This window comes from Zingiber officinale, chromosome 4A (genome assembly GCF_018446385.1).
Source record: "Zingiber officinale cultivar Zhangliang chromosome 4A, Zo_v1.1, whole genome shotgun sequence".
In the NCBI taxonomy this organism is placed as follows: Eukaryota; Viridiplantae; Streptophyta; class Magnoliopsida; order Zingiberales; family Zingiberaceae; genus Zingiber; species Zingiber officinale.
Genome location: NC_055992.1, coordinates 129,765,296 through 129,784,050, shown reverse-complemented (window position 1 = coordinate 129,784,050; position 18,755 = coordinate 129,765,296). Strand labels below are relative to the sequence as shown.

General features: G+C 37.7%; 3 protein-coding genes across 4 annotated transcripts; 1 reads left to right on the top strand and 2 right to left on the bottom strand.

Moving 5' to 3' along the window:
• The first annotated feature begins 1,445 nt into the window (after positions 1 to 1,445).
• On the top strand, positions 1,446 to 2,838 carry LOC121971175 (growth-regulating factor 12-like). 2 transcript variants are annotated; one of them, XM_042522320.1, is made up of 3 exons: positions 1,446 to 1,651; positions 1,737 to 2,000; positions 2,158 to 2,838. In XM_042522320.1, exons 1-3 carry the CDS (start codon positions 1,543 to 1,545, stop codon positions 2,433 to 2,435), a joined length of 651 nt encoding a protein of 216 aa, XP_042378254.1. In that variant the 5' UTR covers positions 1,446 to 1,542; the 3' UTR covers positions 2,436 to 2,838. The 2 variants fall into 2 exon arrangements, with proteins under 2 accessions (XP_042378254.1, XP_042378255.1); XM_042522321.1 differs by having other exon boundaries at positions 1,458 to 1,651; positions 1,737 to 1,979.
• Positions 2,839 to 3,233: 395 nt separating this feature from the next.
• On the bottom strand, positions 3,234 to 11,958 carry LOC121971174. Its single transcript, XM_042522319.1, has 4 exons — positions 11,436 to 11,958; positions 4,435 to 4,671; positions 4,130 to 4,347; positions 3,234 to 3,617 (listed from the first exon to the last, which is right to left on the bottom strand). Exons 1-4 carry the CDS (start codon positions 11,661 to 11,663, stop codon positions 3,443 to 3,445), a joined length of 858 nt encoding a protein of 285 aa, XP_042378253.1. The 5' UTR covers positions 11,664 to 11,958; the 3' UTR covers positions 3,234 to 3,442.
• Positions 11,959 to 15,167: 3,209 nt separating this feature from the next.
• On the bottom strand, positions 15,168 to 17,649 carry LOC121971173 (ribosome production factor 2 homolog). The gene is made up of 7 exons (XM_042522318.1): positions 17,515 to 17,649; positions 17,283 to 17,356; positions 16,987 to 17,190; positions 16,187 to 16,432; positions 15,862 to 16,104; positions 15,593 to 15,658; positions 15,168 to 15,506 (listed from the first exon to the last, which is right to left on the bottom strand). The coding sequence occupies exons 2-7, from the start codon at positions 17,349 to 17,351 to the stop codon at positions 15,357 to 15,359; spliced, it is 978 nt and encodes a 325-aa protein (XP_042378252.1). The 5' UTR covers positions 17,352 to 17,356; positions 17,515 to 17,649; the 3' UTR covers positions 15,168 to 15,356.
• Between the last annotated feature and the right edge of the window lie 1,106 nt (positions 17,650 to 18,755).

The window sequence follows — 18,755 nt, the reverse complement described above, 5'->3', positions numbered from 1 at the left end:
AAAGCTAAGAGCTGAAGTCAGGCGTTAAGAGCGCAACTTCCTTAACTTTTATTGACTACTGTGCTAAGACGGTTGACATTTTCTAATCATATGACATCCGTTAAAAATGTTGTACCAAATTAAAAAATTATCGTTTAAATACAAATAATTTATCTTACTAAAAAATATCTTTACGTTAATAATTATGAAAAATAGTTAATACAATGCACCTTAGGTTTAAAATTTAGGAGAAAATAGGAAAGAGATAATAACTTGGAATATGGCAGATGATAATTTATTTTACAGCCGCGACGCTTTTTATTAAAAAAAAACACGATGTTTGCCCCTTTGTTTTTTTTCTCTCCACTGTTGCGTTGAATGGATGGCACCAACAAATGCAAAACAAGCTGTTACTTTGAAACTTTAATTTCAAGAACCAAAAGATAACAATCACAAGAAGAAGAAGAAGAAGAAGAAGAAGACTCGGAAGAAGATTCAATGCAACAAATCACCAATCAAGCAACTGATAACATATTCGGCAACCTCCTGTGGTGCTGCGACTTTCAGTATTCTTGTTATCCAGTCCAGGCCCGATCTCCAAGAAATGTCAAATATAGTAAAACAGATGGCTAATCGCATCACGCTATCACAGAACAAAGTGTCAGGTTTTGTTTTTTTAATGCTTTTCTGAAAACCCAGGTAAAGGATAACTGTTTGTTCAATTCAAACTTCAATATGCAGTATAAGATGGATATGTAACTAAGTTTTTGTGATTTTGCAAAAAATGGGAGATTTCTAGCTGTCAAGAACATGGTCTTATTTCTCCAAAACTTTCTTTTTCATCTTGCTGGAATGATCCTGTTTGCTCTTTCCTTACACTTACAGACTTTAGTTTCATATCCTCTATGGATGCAGGCTTCCACTGTTTGAAGAAGCTATTTCGACGCTAGTGCAATAATTCTAACATCTCGCTAAGGTATTCAGATATTTTGTAATCATCTTCTGACTTTGACTAAACAAGGGTTGTCAAAGAATGAGTTTCTGTAACGCTGAAAAACTAACTTGTTAAAAGAATGCAGTAATTTCGGCCGGCGACGTTGGTGGCGGAGAAGCAGAAGTGGTAGGTTTGAAGGTCGGGATTGAAACCGGCGACGTCAGTGATCGGTTTCGGGATGGGCGCCGCCGCGCCGCCTCCTTCTCTGCGGCCGCATCCATGTATAAGAAGTATTCATTCTGTAAAATAAATTAAAAAAGAATCCGGATCCGAAATGTGCAAAATAAACGGTCGAAAACGGATCTTGATTAGATTGCGTAAACTAATTCGAAGGGAATAATAATAAATACAAAATGCTCCCACCCGTCGGCCGACGCGTAGTTCTGATCCGCCCTCTTCCTTGCAACGTACACGCGTGACATGTCATGCATCGGCCTTCGTACCCGCTGACATTTGTCAGACGACTCCTCTGTCTCCTCGCCGGCGCCACACTTTAATAACAGCGCACGCCGTCACGCTCCTTCATTTTCAATCCCCAACGCTATCAACGAGACCGAGCGGAGGCGATCATGGCGCCGGAGCGGGACGAAACAGACTCTTCCGCCAGGCCGCCGTATCAAAATCAGAGCCTCCTCTCGCCGCCGCGCAAGCTCCCCCGCTTCGCCTCCGACGAAGCAGGTACTGCCGGTCCTATTTAATCACCTCGACCGCCACGTGTTCGACCGGCGTTGGGTGACGTATTTGGTATTCCTGTCTGCTTCAGGACTGGTGACGATGGCGGCGCCGTCGCCCTTGGTACTGGGTTTAGGCCTCGAGCTCGGCCGAGGAAGCCCCACCGACGCGTCGAAGCCGCCTACCTTCACCTTCATGCAGTTACAGGAGCTGGAGCACCAGGCGCTCATTTTCAAGTACATGGCCGCCGGCCTCCCTGTCCCCCTCCATCTCGTCCTCCCCATTTGGAAGAGCGTCGCCGCCTCATCCTTCGTCCACTGCCATTACCCCTCTCGTTTGTTCCCATCAATCCTCTGTTCGTTCTTTGTTTAAGAAAAGAATAATGCAATTAACAATGCCCCCTGTTTCGATCGACCCCTTGTTTTTTTGTTTTGTTTTTTTTTCTTTGCTTTTAAGTAAAAAAGATCAAATTGTTTTGGATTAATTTGTTCGGTTGTGGATTTGTGTGGCAGTGATGGGGTACGGGAGCTTCTTCTTGGACTACCGGAACAACATGGAACCGGAGCCGGGGCGGTGCAGGCGGACGGACGGCAAGAAGTGGCGGTGCTCCAGAGACGTCGTCCCCGACCAGAAGTACTGCGAGCGACACATGCACCGTGGACGCAACCGTTCAAGAAAGCCCGTGGAACCCGCTGGTGCCGCCGCCACCGCCGCCACATCCACGCAGCTTTCCATTTCCATTCCATCCGCTTTCTCATCCCCCAACTCCACCATTAACAACTGTCTGTGAACTTCATTGGAAGCAGGGGAGGTCAGTTAGAGGTCATCTTTTTTTTGCTTCCCTCAAGGTAACGAGAGAGATGGAAACGGAGTGGACCAGGTGCAGGACCACCATTGCTGCTGCTGTAGCTGCAATGGAGAGTGAGAGTGAGTGAGATGGAGTGAGGGACAGCTCAGAGTTGTGCGTCTCTGCGATGGCAAATCAATTCGCGGTTCTGACACCGTCAGAGGACGGTGCTGCTGGCGGCAGCTTTTTGTTTTGCTTTCGTTATTTGTAATTTATGGGTGTAGTCTGGACATGAGAACTGAGCTCTCTCATCGCCGGGCTTCTCAGTGTCTCTCTGTTTTACCAGGAAAAAAAACGTTGTAGTTCATGGAAGAGATCGAGATTGAGAGATGATGTATAGAAGGAAGTCAAGTTTCATGTGCTGGTGTCAAGTTTCATTGACTAGTCCTTCTAGCAGACTTGCAGTCAATGGCCATGGACAGCGGAGAGTAGAAGGTTTAATTATCAAATTATTGCCGTGAACTGCACTTATAAATTACAATGCGTTTGGTGCATGAATATCGAATGGATGTATGTGGGCGTGGAGACAAGACAACTCCTGCACTGCTGAATCCGAATGATATCAGATCATCAGAAACAATGGAATCTTTCTTGCCTAACGTGAATTGAGGTGTCCATGGTGTGGGGGTCGCCCATAATCCTCGGCCAAGTTTGACACGACTTAGGCCATAGTATACGCGCCCCACGGATTTAGCCGGAAACAATGGAATCTATTTTCTCTATAAATACTTTAAAGAAAGATTTCGGGCATTCGTCTACATCATTTCCCAAAACATCCTATTAATCATAGTTACAATTGATGAATACGTCTTAACAAAGAGGTGTACAAGTATGGATCTGTAAATTCTGCAATAGCCGGGACGAGACATTGTTCAGATGAATGAGACCAATGCCCTTGGAAGAACATGCAAATGTGCATGCTCGAAGGGAAAGGTTTGTGTTTTGAGCGACTAACCCAGTTCCTCTTCGGCTTGAAGAGTTTGAAGAGTTCTCTTGGCATGGATAGTAATAGCTGCGGTTGCTGCTGCTGCAACGCAAAACCCAATCGCATCATAGATGATCTGCTGCATTGAAAGGAAAACTCCAGTGTTTGTAGCATCCACTAAGCTTCGAATCAGTCTACCGCTGATCTCATATGTCATTTAACAATGAGAAGGAGGAAAAGTGTTAGATGTAGTCCGTTTGAATATTTTGATGAAAACCTTACTTTATAAGAATCATGCACAAGGATATTTTGTTTGAACCATTGTTATGCGGATAACTTAGGACTTCTAGCTTTCATTTGAATGAAGAATAAAGCACACATTTTTCTTCAAGATATTAATGAAGGACGATCTGAATTCTAACTGATGTGATATGATGATAATGATTCTGTAGTGGCACAGCATTAGCAAACATAAAGAACGGTGGAATGAAGAACTCAAGTCTAGATCATGTAGAGCATGTGCTGCAGGGTAACTGATATCAGTATGTGAATCTGGTAAAATATGAAACCACATAATATACCAACAGAAAAGATTATGCATCGGAAAGAACAGAGCAGCACTGGGGGTAAAATGGATGATATATCTTGGATAGACAAGAGGGTCAACTAAAGCAACTTATTCAGAACTTCAAAGCATGAAGAGTTTACCAACCTGTAAATTGTTATGAAGATCTCGTGCACAGTTCCTATAGCTGAACCAGATATATATGGACCATACTTAATATTAGCAGCAACAGCTGCATAATTAAATATAAGATATGGGAACGGTGAAATCCTGAGCAAAACTACGGCTCGAAATTGATGAAACCAATCTCCTTCACAGGCTAATCTTACAATGGCTGCTTTCTTGGGCCATTTCTCCAACCATCTCTGCAGAATCAAGGATCAGATTTACCAAAAAAAAATAGTGTGAAAATTGAGCATGTGTAAAAGGAATGAGAAGAAATAGAGACTAACATGTAGATCACGGCGAAAAAATGATCCAACAAAAAAAGGCAGTGACATGCCTATAAGGCTCCCAGCCATAATTAGCAGAAAGCCATAACCATAGCCAAAAGTCATCCCAGCTATCCACATGCAAGGTGATGAAGGCAACAAGATAGTTGGAAACATGGCAATAGAAGCAAAAAGTAACAGCACAAGGATAGGTCTACTGAATGTTCTTGTTTCCCAGTTCAACACAGGTACAACTACCTGCAAAAAGAAAACCATCTACCACTCTATGATAGGAAGAATTGGGTGGAAAAGGGCTCAAATTAGAGGCTTACAGAAAATAGCACAGAGATATTTTCTTCTACTGTAATTGGGCAAAAAAAAATCTCAGCGTGTATTAAAATGGAATAGATTTTGCAGTTAGCAACAAGTGCACTCAGTAATTTAGAGATCAAATAAAAGCAAGATGGCATCTTCCGTCAGCTACGTCTGTCCTTGGCAAGAAACCAGACACCCACTTAGAGGGTAAACAGTTCCATGGTTAGCTTAGAAATTGTCCTAAAGAATCAATTAAACTGAATATTAAATCTCAATATACCCTGATGGATGTGAAAACTATAGATACCTAGTTCTGTCATAATGTTACACAGCAATCACAACGAAGACATTTTTAAATTCCCAAAACAATGCAGATATGTACCAATGATGGATGTAAATACATCTCACAAAAGTAGCACGTGTAGCTAATGCGAATTCAATAACAATTTTGAACTACCAAAACTCTTGATCATTAACTTACTAACAAATCAACACGAGCATGAATCAAAAGAGAAGAATACCAAGCTTAATACGTTTGATTTGCTTTTTGCACATCCAAGTATCTAATTAACCCAGACAACAAAAACATTCCTCATAGGACATAAGAACAAGATGCTTTTGGCAAGTTAGAAGATGAAATATATTTTGAGTCAATAATGTTTAGATAGGAATCCAACTCTTGCCCATGACAAATTACCCCATCATGGCCGGTCCCAAGCCCGGATAAAGGATTATTCCCCGGAAGGAATGCGTTGTAGAATCTGACTGTGACATCTCCGCAAGGACCACTACATCTCCAGAACTCGGGTGTAGTGATAAATATGCAAAAGTTCGGGTTGCAGCGTCCGACTGTAACTTATTGGCAAGGACCGCTACAGCTCCATGAGAATTTGGGTATAGTGTTAAATAGGCAAGAGTAGGTTGGATAAAAATAAATATTATAAAAAAACTATTAGTCTAAGATTTGGGCATAGAACGTTCATCGGTAAAATAATGGAGATAGTAAATACGATGATTAGGAGAAGAATTAGTATTTTGTGTGTACAAGAAGACAAAGTTGATAGAGAATTCGAATTTTAAGTTATGATATACAGGAAAAAGCAAAATAAGATATGGAGTGGGTATTATAGTAGATAGTTTGTTAAAGGATGAAGTTGTATAAGTAATTAGAAAGGGAGATAGAATTATAGCTCTCAAAATAGTAATGGTGAATGAAACTATGAACATAATTAGCATATATACCTAAGTAGGATTAGATGAAAATACCAAATCAAGATTTTTGGATGACATAGATCAAGCATTACAAAATATTCTACCAAATGAAATGATTTTAATAGGAGGCGATCTAAATGAGCATGTCGAAGTCAAAATGAAGAATATGAGAGGGTGCATGGGGTTATAGGTTTGGAACAATAAATGCTGAAAAAAAATTATATTGAATTTTACAATAACATATAACCTTATACTAGCTAATATGTTTTTTAAGAAAAAAGAAGAACGTCACGTTAAAAAATGAGAATAATAAATCGCAAATTAGTTGGGAGAAGAGATAGAAAGATTTGTAAAAATCGCAAGGTCATCAAGCTTAACTACTCAACATAGGTTAATAATGTTGGATATACGCCTCAATCATAGTATCAATAGAAGAAAAATATACACGACTCCTAGAATTAAGCGGTGAAAGTTAAAGGATGTGAAGCAAAACATATTTAAGGAGAAGTTAAAAGTATAAACATTAGATGAAATATATGGTTACTTTAATACGACATGGGATAAGATGATATAAAAATTAAAAATAACAACCAAGTGTGCTCAGTGAGTCAAAAGGGCATGCGCCACCAAATAAAGAATCTTGATGATGGAATGAGAAAAAGAAAGTGAAGAAAAAATAACTGCCTATAAGTAATTATCTATTTATATTAACGAAGAAAACTTAAAAAATATAGAATAGCTAAGAAAGAGGTTAAGAAAACAGTGAATGAAGCAAAAAATGAAACTTTTGAACGATTATATCAAAAATTAGATACAAAAGAAAGGAAAAAAAATATTTATAGAATAGTTAAAGTGAGAGAGATGAAGACAAGTGATCTTATCCAAATAAGATGCATTAAAGATTAATACAATAGGGTAATGGAGAAATAAAAGAACGGTAAAAGAAATATTTTCATCAACATTTTAATGAAGGTTTAGATAACTAACTTAACTTAAGTAATTTAAGTAGGTCGAATGAGTAGAGAAATTTAAATTTTTATGGAAGCCTTGACCGAGCTTAGCCGACCAAGAGAAGGCATGCAGATCGTCGGAGATCGACGAGGAGAGAGCTTACCGGTCCGGAGATCTTGGGAGAAATCACCACAGTCGCCGTCACAAGTGAAGAGAAGAAATTAGGTCAAGAGGGGAAGAGAAAAGACAGGGGGACTAGCAATTATTAGGGTTGTTTCCAATGAAAGTATTCCGTTGGAACTTTCGTTAGGAATTCCCAACAAATCTGCGGATTCATTGGAAAGCTTTGCAATGAAATTTCCAATGAATCTCAGATTTGTTGTAAAGTTTATAATTGTTTAAAAATTAGGTTGGTGGACCTAGAGAGCTAAGAATGAGATGAAATCAGTTTCTATGGGTTCGACTTGTTCCCCTGATTATATAAATGAGCTTAAGGTGCTGTTTGATTTTTTCCTAGAAATTGGAATGGGAATGAGAATCAGAGTATTGTTGAATGGGAATGTGTATGAGCATGGGTATCATTCTTAAAAATAATATTTGGTTAGTTGAATATTTTCTAACGGAATGAACCTAAATTTCTTTTTTTACCCTTAGAGAAAAATAAGAGAAAATATTAGATGTGAGAGAAAATTGAATGTGAGAGAAAAATATGATGAGAGAGAATGATGAAAGAGAAAATATGATGAGAGAGAAAATGTGATGGGAAAGAATGAAGAGATAGAAAGTGTGATGAGAAAATGAGGAGAAACAGTGTGTGATGGGAGAAATTAAGGAGAGAGAAAGTATGATGAGAGAGAAAGTGTGATGAGAAAAAAAGATGAAAAAGAGTGTGATGGGAGAGAAAGCATTATGAGAGAGGATAAGGAGAGAGAAAAATATGATGAGAGAGAAAATATGATGAGAGAAAATGAGAAAAGAGTGTGTGATGGGAGAGATTGAGAAAAGATATCGTATGATGAGAGAGAAAGCACGATGAGAGAGAAAGCACGATGAGAGAGAATGTGTGATAAGAAAAAATGATGAAAGAGAGTATGTTGGGAGAGAAAGTATGAGGAGAGAAAAAGTATAAGTAGAACAAGTTTTAAATGGGATGCAAAATGAAAAAACCGTCGACCAGATGATATTCTAATAGAGATATGGAAGTGCCTAGGAAAACAAGATACTGAATGACTTTCAAAATTATTTAACATGAAATTGAAAACGAAAAAAATGCTTAATTAATGGAAGGTAGATACTCTGGTTCCTTTATATAAGAAGGAAGAGAGACGTACAAAATAGTGTAAACTATAAGGGTATTAAATTAACGAGTCATGCCATGAAACTTTAGGAAAGAGTAATAGAAAAAAAATTAAGGAGAACACGGTGACCGAAAATCAATTTGGATTCATGCTTGGAAGGTCGACAATTAAAGTTATACATCTTCTCGAGCAACTAATTGAAAAGTATCGGGAGTAAAAGCAAGATCTACATATGATATTTATTGACTTAGAAAAAGCTTATGATAAAGTCTCAAAGGAAATTATAAGGAGAATTCTAAAAAAGAGAAGTGTTATCATAGCATATATTGAACTAACTAAGAATTGTATGAGAATGTAACAACCAGAGTGAAGACTTTAGGTGAATTAACTAAAACATTTCCAATAAAGATAAGGTTCCATCAAGGATTAGCTCTAAGTCTCTATCTTTTTACACTAATCATGTACGAACTTATTGGACACATTCAAGACCCAGTACCGATACATGTTGTTTGCAGATGATATTGTTTTGGTAGATGAGACGAGTAAATACTAAACTAGAATCTTGAAAAAATAAAAGTGAAAGGTTTTAGACTTAATAGAGTAAAGACAGAATATATAAAATTTAAGTTTAGCAAATATTAGCCATAATGAAACAATTGTTAAGATAGAATATGATGAGTTATCAGAACTAAGAGCTTTAAGTATTTAAGATCATTTTGGCAAAACGATAGAAGGATTGAGACAAATGTCTTACATAGAATACAAGCAAATGGTTGAAATGGAGGTTAGCATCGAGTGTTTTATGTGATTGTAAAGTACTTCTAAAACTTAAAGGGAAGTTTACAAAATGACGGTTATACCTGTTATGTTATATGGTGCTGAATGTTGGGCTATGACTCCAGCACATGATCATAAGATGAAAGTTGCAGAGATGAGGATGTTAAGATGGATGTGTGGACGTATGAGAAGGGACAGAATAATAGATGAGAACATTAGAGAGACCAAAAAAAGACTCCAAGAGACACATTTATAATTGTATGGACATATACTTAGATGACCAATAAATCCCCAATTAGGTGATGTGAAATTATGACAAATATACAAATCAAACAAGGAAGAGAAAGACCAAAAAAGACTTGGTTAGTAATAATAAAATAAGATAAAATTTATTCAAATATAAATGATGATACAGTAGCAGATAGAGCTCAATGGCATAGAAGGATCTATATAGCCACCCCATCTAGTGGGATAATGCTTGATTGTTGTAGTTGTTAATGTTTACATAGGAATCCCGAGTGCAAATATTGTCACTAAATATCCATTAGCTATCTCTCTGGTACAATATAGCTGATGAAGTGGGCTATCTTTCAGCAAAAATGGGGAAATTCAGCACCCATCAGCACGCCCACATTACACCAGATGAGAAGCATATGTGACTAGAAAAGCTAGCATAGACAGGTCAATCACCATAAGTACTGTGTCAAACATCAGAGAAAGATAAGCTTGCTACAATGCACAATATTTTAATCCTTTAGTCCTGACTTTCATATGCTTACCTAGCTATGCATAAACTCTATGCAAGGTCACTCATAAATTTTTATTTTCATTATGGCAGTTTTAAATCTGTCAAGGAGGGAACAACTAGTAATGGGATGTTAATATTGTTTGGTATTCAGGCAGTCAAGAAAGAGCTGATCAGGATCAATGGTACAAGATCGAAAATTCTATTAGAGAATATGTTTTGATTGATTCTAAGTCAGTTGTGACCTAAATTTCATCAAAAACAATTAACGACTTCCAATAGTTTAATGGATACATATTGGTAAGTACTATGTCCAATCAGAAGATAATTGCATCTTAAAAGAATTTGTTCAATTACGAGAAGACAAATTAACTGTGATGATCATTTTCAGTCCACAGAAATCTAAGTGAAGATTGAATATGACTACCTTAATAATCCATCTAACGAACATTGCGTTTCAATTGATTTAGTCAGAATATAGCAACAGTGATCTCATCAAAACACATACAGGTCGCTTGGGCAAAGATAAAAGAATTTAAATCATATGAGATGAGGAAGATGTTGTAGTAAAGTTTTTGTTGAATATAAGTTAATGGAAAAGAGGTGGAGAGGAAAGAGGGATGCAAATCCAGGGCCCAAATTTGCACTGAACCATGTTGACTTGTGTGCGAGCACACCTACGCATGTCGAATGCCGGATCAGTCGGAGCAAAATTTGTCTAAGTGGGACAACAATCATTTTACCACATGAATACATTTGCTACGTGCTCAAGTGCATAACGGATGCATTAACTAATGTTAGTGGGTTAATGACGTATCCATAACCTCCCAGGTGAAACTGCCAACTACGGCTAGCGTTTTGATTCGAGCGATAATAGCAGTAAATGACCTTTAATCGGTCATTCAACGCAACCAACGGGGAGGCGCTCCTATATAAGAAGGCTAGATCTTGAACAAGAGAGGTAAAGTGAAAGCAATAGCAAAAACTCTGTCTACCTGTGTTCCTCCAAAATCTTTTTCCTTTACTGTGCAATTTTCGCTTGACGGATTTTTCGTGTTAGCATTTGGGTACAAATTCAATTCGCTGTGACCACCAATGCCTAGTGGCGATTGCAATTTGTCATTATATCCTGAGAAATAGATAACGCACGATAACCTCTAAGCATAGCCCGAGGTAAGACAAATATATTTTAAGGAAATTGTGTCATATGCATGCCTCAACATCTTCCTTTCCTATCTCGGCCTTGGACATCTTTGTCTTGGCCTTTGCCTCGGACGTCTCTGTTTCGGCCTCATATATCTCGATCTCGGCCTTGGACATCTCAGTCTCAGCTGTAGCCTCGAACATCTTTGTCTTGGCCTCAGACATCTCGGTCACAACCTCGACCATCTCGGTCTCAGCCATCTCTAATCAAAAAGCTCTGTCTCGGCCTTAGATCTTGGACATCTCGGCCAAGTCTTTCAAGCAGCTCAGCTTTGCAAGCAACTCTTCCTTCCTGCTTGCCACTGCTTGGCAGCCAGAGATTATCGATTCAGGTCTAAAGTTGAACTTTTAGTTTATTTTAATTCAGCAACTATTTCTGTAATCTCCGACAAACAATCTTCATTGCGGAAGATTGTCTAACAATTCTCCCCTTCTAAACATTTATGTATTCTTTTATTCACTAGGGCAAGTTCTAAAAATCAGAAAATTGGATAATCAGCATCCAAAAAAGAAGAGGAAACCTTTCGGATGATCAAGGGGCCGACAAAGATGACGAGAGGCGCAGCTGCGGCACACAAAAAAACACACAAGAGAACCACCCTCAGCCACCGCCAGATTAAACTCCACTTCCTTCGACGGCAATGGGCCTCGCCGTCGCCCAACGTGACGTAATCCCCATTCGCATCCTCCGTCCCCCGCCTCGTCACCAGGACGACGATGCCCTCAGCATCCTGCGCCTGATAGGTCATCGAGCCACAATGAACCGATCAAAAAAGCATCAGAGATCGCAAGGAACAATGAACCAGCGGCATCAGTCCGCAGATTTCCCAACAAGGAAGCACATTAGCACAGGAAGGGGGCGACGGTGACAGATTGGAGAGGCAAAAAAAAAGCTGCCGGCCCCTGGATTCCACTCACGGAAGCGTGAACGCTTCGAATTCGTATCGTAACCCTAACAATTTGGGCAAGGAAGGAGAATACTCTATCAGCGATGGTGGAAGCGAGGAATAGCGCACGAAGTCACTGGCTATAAAACTGAACTGCTGCCTTAAAACACAATTTAGAAGATGTTTGGCTAAACTTATTAAAAATAAGTTATAAGCTTGTACAACTTATAAATTATTTTAGAAGCTTATAAGTTGTTAAGTTTTATTTTAAAAATAAGTTGTTAAAGTGTTTGAGTGAACTTATTACAATCAACTTAAAGATATTGATGTGTTTGGTATTATAAGATCTTTTTATTAATAAAATTATCAAAAAAAAATATAATATTATTAATAGAGGGTTTTGAGATTTTTATTAATAGAAGGTTTTGGGTGAATTTCTGCACCGAGGGAGAGAAAATTAGAAAGAGGCGTGGCGGAGAAAATGACACGACGTTGGCGGAGAAGATGACACAGCGTTGGAAGAAAAGTCGGCGGAGATAAAAAGATATTAGGCTTATAAAAATTTATGGAGGATAAGATGAGAATTTATGAAATTATATAAGGATATTTTAGAGAAATAAATTATTAAAATAAGATTTTTTTAAAAAGTAGGGTCTTCCATACTTTTTTAAAAACAGTTAATAAGCTCCAAAATAATTATTTTGACAACTTATAAGCTGTTTGAAAAAAAATTTACCAAACAAATTTGAAAAGTTTATAAGCTCCAAAACAGCTTATAAGCTGTTTTAGAGAGCTTATAAGCTCAGCCAAACACTCTCTTAGTGCCTTTTGACCCTTTTCCATTACATAATGCTACGCGAAGTCAGTGACCTATTTATTTATTAAATTATTAATGTTATATATCTAGTTTAATTAATATTAGTATCAGAATATATATATATATATATATATATATATATATATATATATATATATATATATATATATATATATATATTTATTTATTTATTTATTCCACCCTATTATCATGACTAGTAATGTTCAAATTGGATAGACATAATCATAGATAGAATCCATGTATCAAATTCAAATATGAGTCGATAGTCATGGGCATCGGAGGATTGACTGATATGGAAGTAATAGCTGAGGTGAAAGAGATGGGGTCCAAATTAACTTTCGGGTATTAGGGGCTGATATTAAAATGTAGATTCGTTATATTAATGATCCTCCTAGTTTCAGTTCTCTGGATATAGAGGAAAATATATATAAATACATAGATATATAGTAAAATAAATCTTAAATCGTCAGTTTTTATTATCGACTCTTGATCATTAAGGGGTTGATATGTTAGTGTTGTGTTTTCATTTTTCAAAATCATTTAAAATAAAATAAAACGATTCTATTTTAAAAAAACTACAAATATTTTTTTTAATGAAAAGGAGATAGAGGCCTTCCTTTTGATATTGGAAAAATGAATCACCCTCTGTGGCTGTGTCACTGTTCTATCTCATTCTGTATCCGATTGGGAAGGGAGTGAGCGAAGGGATGAAAACTTTACCCTTTCTTGTCCTCAAATGGCCTATTTACGTGCATCCCGATTTGAGCTTTGAGATATAAAAAAGTTACCCTCTCCTCCCCTTCTCATCCCATTAATGAGCGTCACTCACTGTTACGATTTCGTAAGTATACGGATTCATCGTTAGTAATAAAGATTATCAATCCCACGAGAACTGGTTATAAGCACTAACAATGTTTCACTTAGGATTAGCTAAACTATCGATGGTTATAAATTATCTAAAGAAAAGAGATTGGGAAGCAGAAACGAGAACTAGTAAAGAGAAAGTAATTAACTTGTTTTATGAAGAGTTCTAGGAGTTCGATTTTATTGTGGTGATATTGATGTATTACGTTCTATCCTTTACTCATTGTCCATCAACATACATTCGCGGGAAGCTAAAGCAACTATTCTTAAGCACTAAATAGAGAAGATGCCTATGAAATTCTGTTACGGTTAACCCTTGTCACTAGAACGTCTTGGTAGATCACAAGAACACAACTCTAATTTGTGTTATTAAGGATAGAAATAAGGGCTTGGTTTGGTCTCTTACTTCCTTGCGGAGAAATTGCCTTTCCTTTTGAGGAAATACCTTAGATGTCCGTGAACAAGTTATCCCTGTCACTAGGGCCCCTCGGGTATACGATCTAAGATACTCTCTCTACGAGGTTAACAATTCCTACACAATCAATTAATACGATATAAAATCTAGCAACAAATCTCATGCATAATACTTGAAACAAAGCAAGCGAAATCATCCAATGAATAAAAGCATAAATATGAGTCTTACATCAAAACCAATCCACAACTACTCCATAATCCTAGAACAAGAAATCTACTCCATAGACGCCGGAGAAAAACCCGAAAATATAATGTAATCAAGCACACAATCCTCAAACAAGAAGAGAGAAATAGAAAGGATGTTTATCCAACGACGACGAGTGATCTTCGGATCTAATCCTTTGCTTTTGGAGTTGATGTGGTGATGAAGGATCGCTGGACAGAGGTCCTGGACGGTATGGAACGACACCAAGATAATTCTCCCTTTAACGGCTCACTCCTCCTATGATGAGAAGGGTTAGAACCCTTTTTATAGCTAGGGCACGGCGCCGCGGCACGACTGTGCAGATGTGGCACGGTTGTGCCTTCTTTTGCCTTTGGCCGCGCTGCACGACTGTGTGGATTTGGGGCACTGCTCTTGGGACACGGTCGTGCAAGATTACATAGCCGTGTATGGCTTGACTACTGGTCGAGGGGGCACGGTCGTGCAAGTTTGCACGGCCATGCATGGATCCATCTCTGTTTGGCCGCACGACCGTGCAAGAGTTGCACGGTCGTGCATTGTTCTTCCTCTGTTTGGCCACACGGTCGTGCGATGTTGCACGACCATGTTCTCTACCTCATTCCAGTACGTCGACAATCGCTGTATTTACTTCAAAAGTTATCCCCGTCAACATAAAATCAAACAAAGAACAAATCTCCGAACAAAAGAATATGTATGATAAGTGCATAATAAAAAAAACGATCATGCAAAGAATATATACGCATAAAGCAAATAAATGTGCGTTAAAACATACATAAACGATTATAATATTTACGCACATCACTCATCCCATCCAAACAGATGGTTACTTACATTCCATTATACCAATCACATGTCCATGAGGGGGTAAAAAAGGAAAGAAATTTCATCAATCTTTATAAGTCACACCTTATGTTTCACACTATCTTATACTGAATCCATCTCATTCCGTTTCATTTCATCGAAGTTCAATCTTTCGAGATCCAAAGAGATGACCTTAACATAAGATTAAAAGACAAACAAAAACAATTTATCAAAAATTCAAACTTGCGGGTTGTTCTTGTAGCACAACATAAAATTCATCAGACTTTAGTTGTAAATGCCATCGTCTAATAGAAATGCAAAATACCAGCATGATTTGGACCAAAGTAATATCAACACAATTCTAAAGATATTTGTATCCTTCAATAAGCAATCTCTAGTTGCCAATCAACTTATGATCATCTGAACATGTCTTTTGTTTCTTTGCTTCATTTTCTCCAGTTTCTTGAGCGCGTTTTGATTTCTTAGCCTCACGTCGTTCCCTCTTCAAACCCTTAATGTCATTTGATAGTGGAATGCTACCAGCCTTTAAAGTGAAAAAGATTCAATCCATTATCGATGACAATTACTACCTTAAAGCCAGAACGAACAGAGACAAACGAAGATACCAACCTTTTGGTCTGGAATGTAGATTCTGCCAATCTTACCCTGGACTATATCACTGCTTACATTTTTTATCTGCAAGAAGAAATAGCCGCAATAATCAGATATTTATCTCAAGCAATGATCCAGGAGCACAGTCTACAGAGAAAACTATTATGATCATGAAAAGGTGCTTCTCAAACACTTAGTAACAGTTTCAAGTGTCATTCAGCCAAGTGAAAGATTATATATGCAATGGTCCTAGACAACAAAAATCTTGGGACCAAGGTAGTACTAACCTTCTTTTTCGGCTGATCAGAAGTGGTTTTCGTTGCCTCTTTCTTTACGCTGTCATTAGGAAGTCGGTGCCGTCGAATCACCAAATCCATGGATGGTCCAACCTCAACTAATTCCATCCTAGGAACCAATGTGCCAGATTTTTTTAGGCGAAGAGCACAGTGGGTGAAAAAGACTGTAGTTGGAGAAACAGCTGTGCATACAAACACATGATCAATGCCTGCAAGATTTAGGTTTTCTACAACCTGCACTATCCAGTATGATAGGTTATTTATCCCGAAGAAGTGCAATGACATGTATGTAAATTAGTGTGGTAAGGAAAACAACCTCTCCTCTGAAGAGGTCAAGCAAGACTTCCTTCAACTGTTTCAACTCTTCCACACTTTCAAATCCTTCCCCTATGAAAGCAAAGAATGGCTTTGAACCAATTCGAGGAGTTAATTTCTTGTCATACCCAAAGGTTTCTGTTGATTTGAAGTTATCCACTCCAACTTCAACAAGGTCATAAATATGATGATCAAACATTCGCCCCAAAACTAGATTGTTTGGTCTTTTCTTAGAATGAGAACCAAACTGCAAAATCGAATTATGAAAGTTGATTAAAGTATTGTAATAAAACTTCAACCATCTAAATTCTAAGAGAATGCAAAAGCATAGTGCTTTGTATACACTTTTCAGGGCTAAAACTTGATAAATTGAACTGTCAGCTATTTCACATTAAACAACATGAAAAGATGCAAATGTTAGATATAAAGGAGCATCAGACATACGAATTTGTTCTAGGTACAATTGTAACTATAGGCTCCTTAATTTTTTAAAGTAAATATTTTTATTTTAGTCAGGAAATTAGTGATAAAGGATGATAAATGAATGCTAGATTAGATATCAAGTCCAATATTCATGAAACAAAAACACTTTTGAAGGAATTCATCAAGCAAAATGGATACAAATTATTAGTGTATTATCTAATGCAACAATCAATGGATAAAAGGAGAAGAAAACGGAAACAAGAACTAGAACCAACAAACATACTGAATCTTAAACATAAGAAGACCAATTAATTTGCAGCCCAAAAATTAACAAAAATGTAAAAAAGGGAAACAACACAGACGCAAGGCTTCACTAACCACAAAAAGACTGCAATCAGTTTTAAGAGAGAAAAATTCCAGAGAAGTCTCCCCGCCACTCTCAAAAGGTCTAATATTTTCGTTCTTCTTAGTGTACTTCACCGCATTATCTCTCTTCATGTGATAAATTTGCATTAGGACCGCGTTGACCACGCCACTTGTTTTCGTACCATGAAGTATGAGTGTCTTCTTAGCATTCTCAACCTGCAAAAGCATAGCATGTTATAACCTCCACAAATCTAGCATCCACTTTCGTCTCACCTCGGATTAGAAATTGCCTCAAACGGCGTTCTTACGATTTTAGGAGCACGGTTATCGAGCGCACGTTTTGCTCGTTGAGTCTTGGGGGTCTTTATCTTCAACATTATAGCTGTGGCAGAGATCAAAATTTTCCCCAATAAATCGAAGAAGGCACAAACTTATTAGGAGGAAAAGCAAAGACTTTTCTTGATAACAGATGATTTATGTTCCTACAAGGCGGCTCATCGAGCGAGAGACAGATAGACGGAAAGCATGAGAGGGTTTTACCGAGGAGGAGAGAGGCGGCGCCGGCGCGAGGAGGGATCGAGGAAGGGGAGGGCCGGTTCGGTACAGAAGCAATGGACGCTGCAAGGGTTTTCGTAAGACTGAAAATGCTGATCTGACGGAGATATTAGAAACTGAAGCAGCGCGATCGGATTGACCAAGTTTGATGTTTAAACCCGATCCGATCCGATCTATCAAACGCTTAACGCTGCTCCTTCGATAAAAATGAACGGCCTCGATCAAGGAGCAGCAAAACCCTAATTAGTCGAATCTCTAAGCCCGTCACTATTTTTGCTAATTTTCTGTTGGACGTAAAAATTAAAAAGATGAATTGATATATATATATATATATATAATGAACGGCCTCGATCAAGGAGCAGCAAAACCCTAATTAGTCGAATCTCTAAGCCCGTCACTATTTTTGCTAATTTTCTGTTGGACGTAAAAATTAAAAAGATGAATTGATATATATAAATATATATATATATATATATATATATATATATATATATATATCTATATCTATATATATATCTATATATATATATATATATATATATATATAGATGGGTAATCTTCAAGTTCTGTTTGGATACCCCCGACTTCATTGATATCCAACTTAACCAGATGTTTGGCTGGTTCAATATTAAGGTTAAGCCATTCTGGTGGAGAGCTATCAAAAGTACATACAACAAACGTTTCCTCTTCTTCGAGGGCTAGAGAAATAATAGTACCAAGCTTTTTAGGAAAATCTTTAACAGAATCTGGATCATGTATCCAGACTTTGTATAGTAGTCCATAGTCCATCAGAAGAAAAGGAGTAATAAGCCTTCCTTATATATATATATATATATATATATATATATATATATATATATATATATATATATATATATATACGCGATCGATTGAAAAACAGTCGATCATACATTACCTAAGGTTACCTCCCTAAGATTATCTAGCTTTACTCATTATGACTTCCATTGCCTAGTTTCACTCATCAAAACTTCCTTCACCTAGCTTCACTCACTAGCGTATGACTTCACTCATCAAGATTTCCACCACCTAGCTTCACTCACTAGGGCTCGACTTCACACACCAGGACTTCCACCACCTAGCTTCACTCACTAGGGTCCGACTTCACTTACCAGGACTTCCACTTGCCTAACCTCTAGTTAAGACTTCTCACTTGCTAGTCATCTAGTCTTCACTAGACTACTCTCTTCAAAACATTAAGTCCTGTT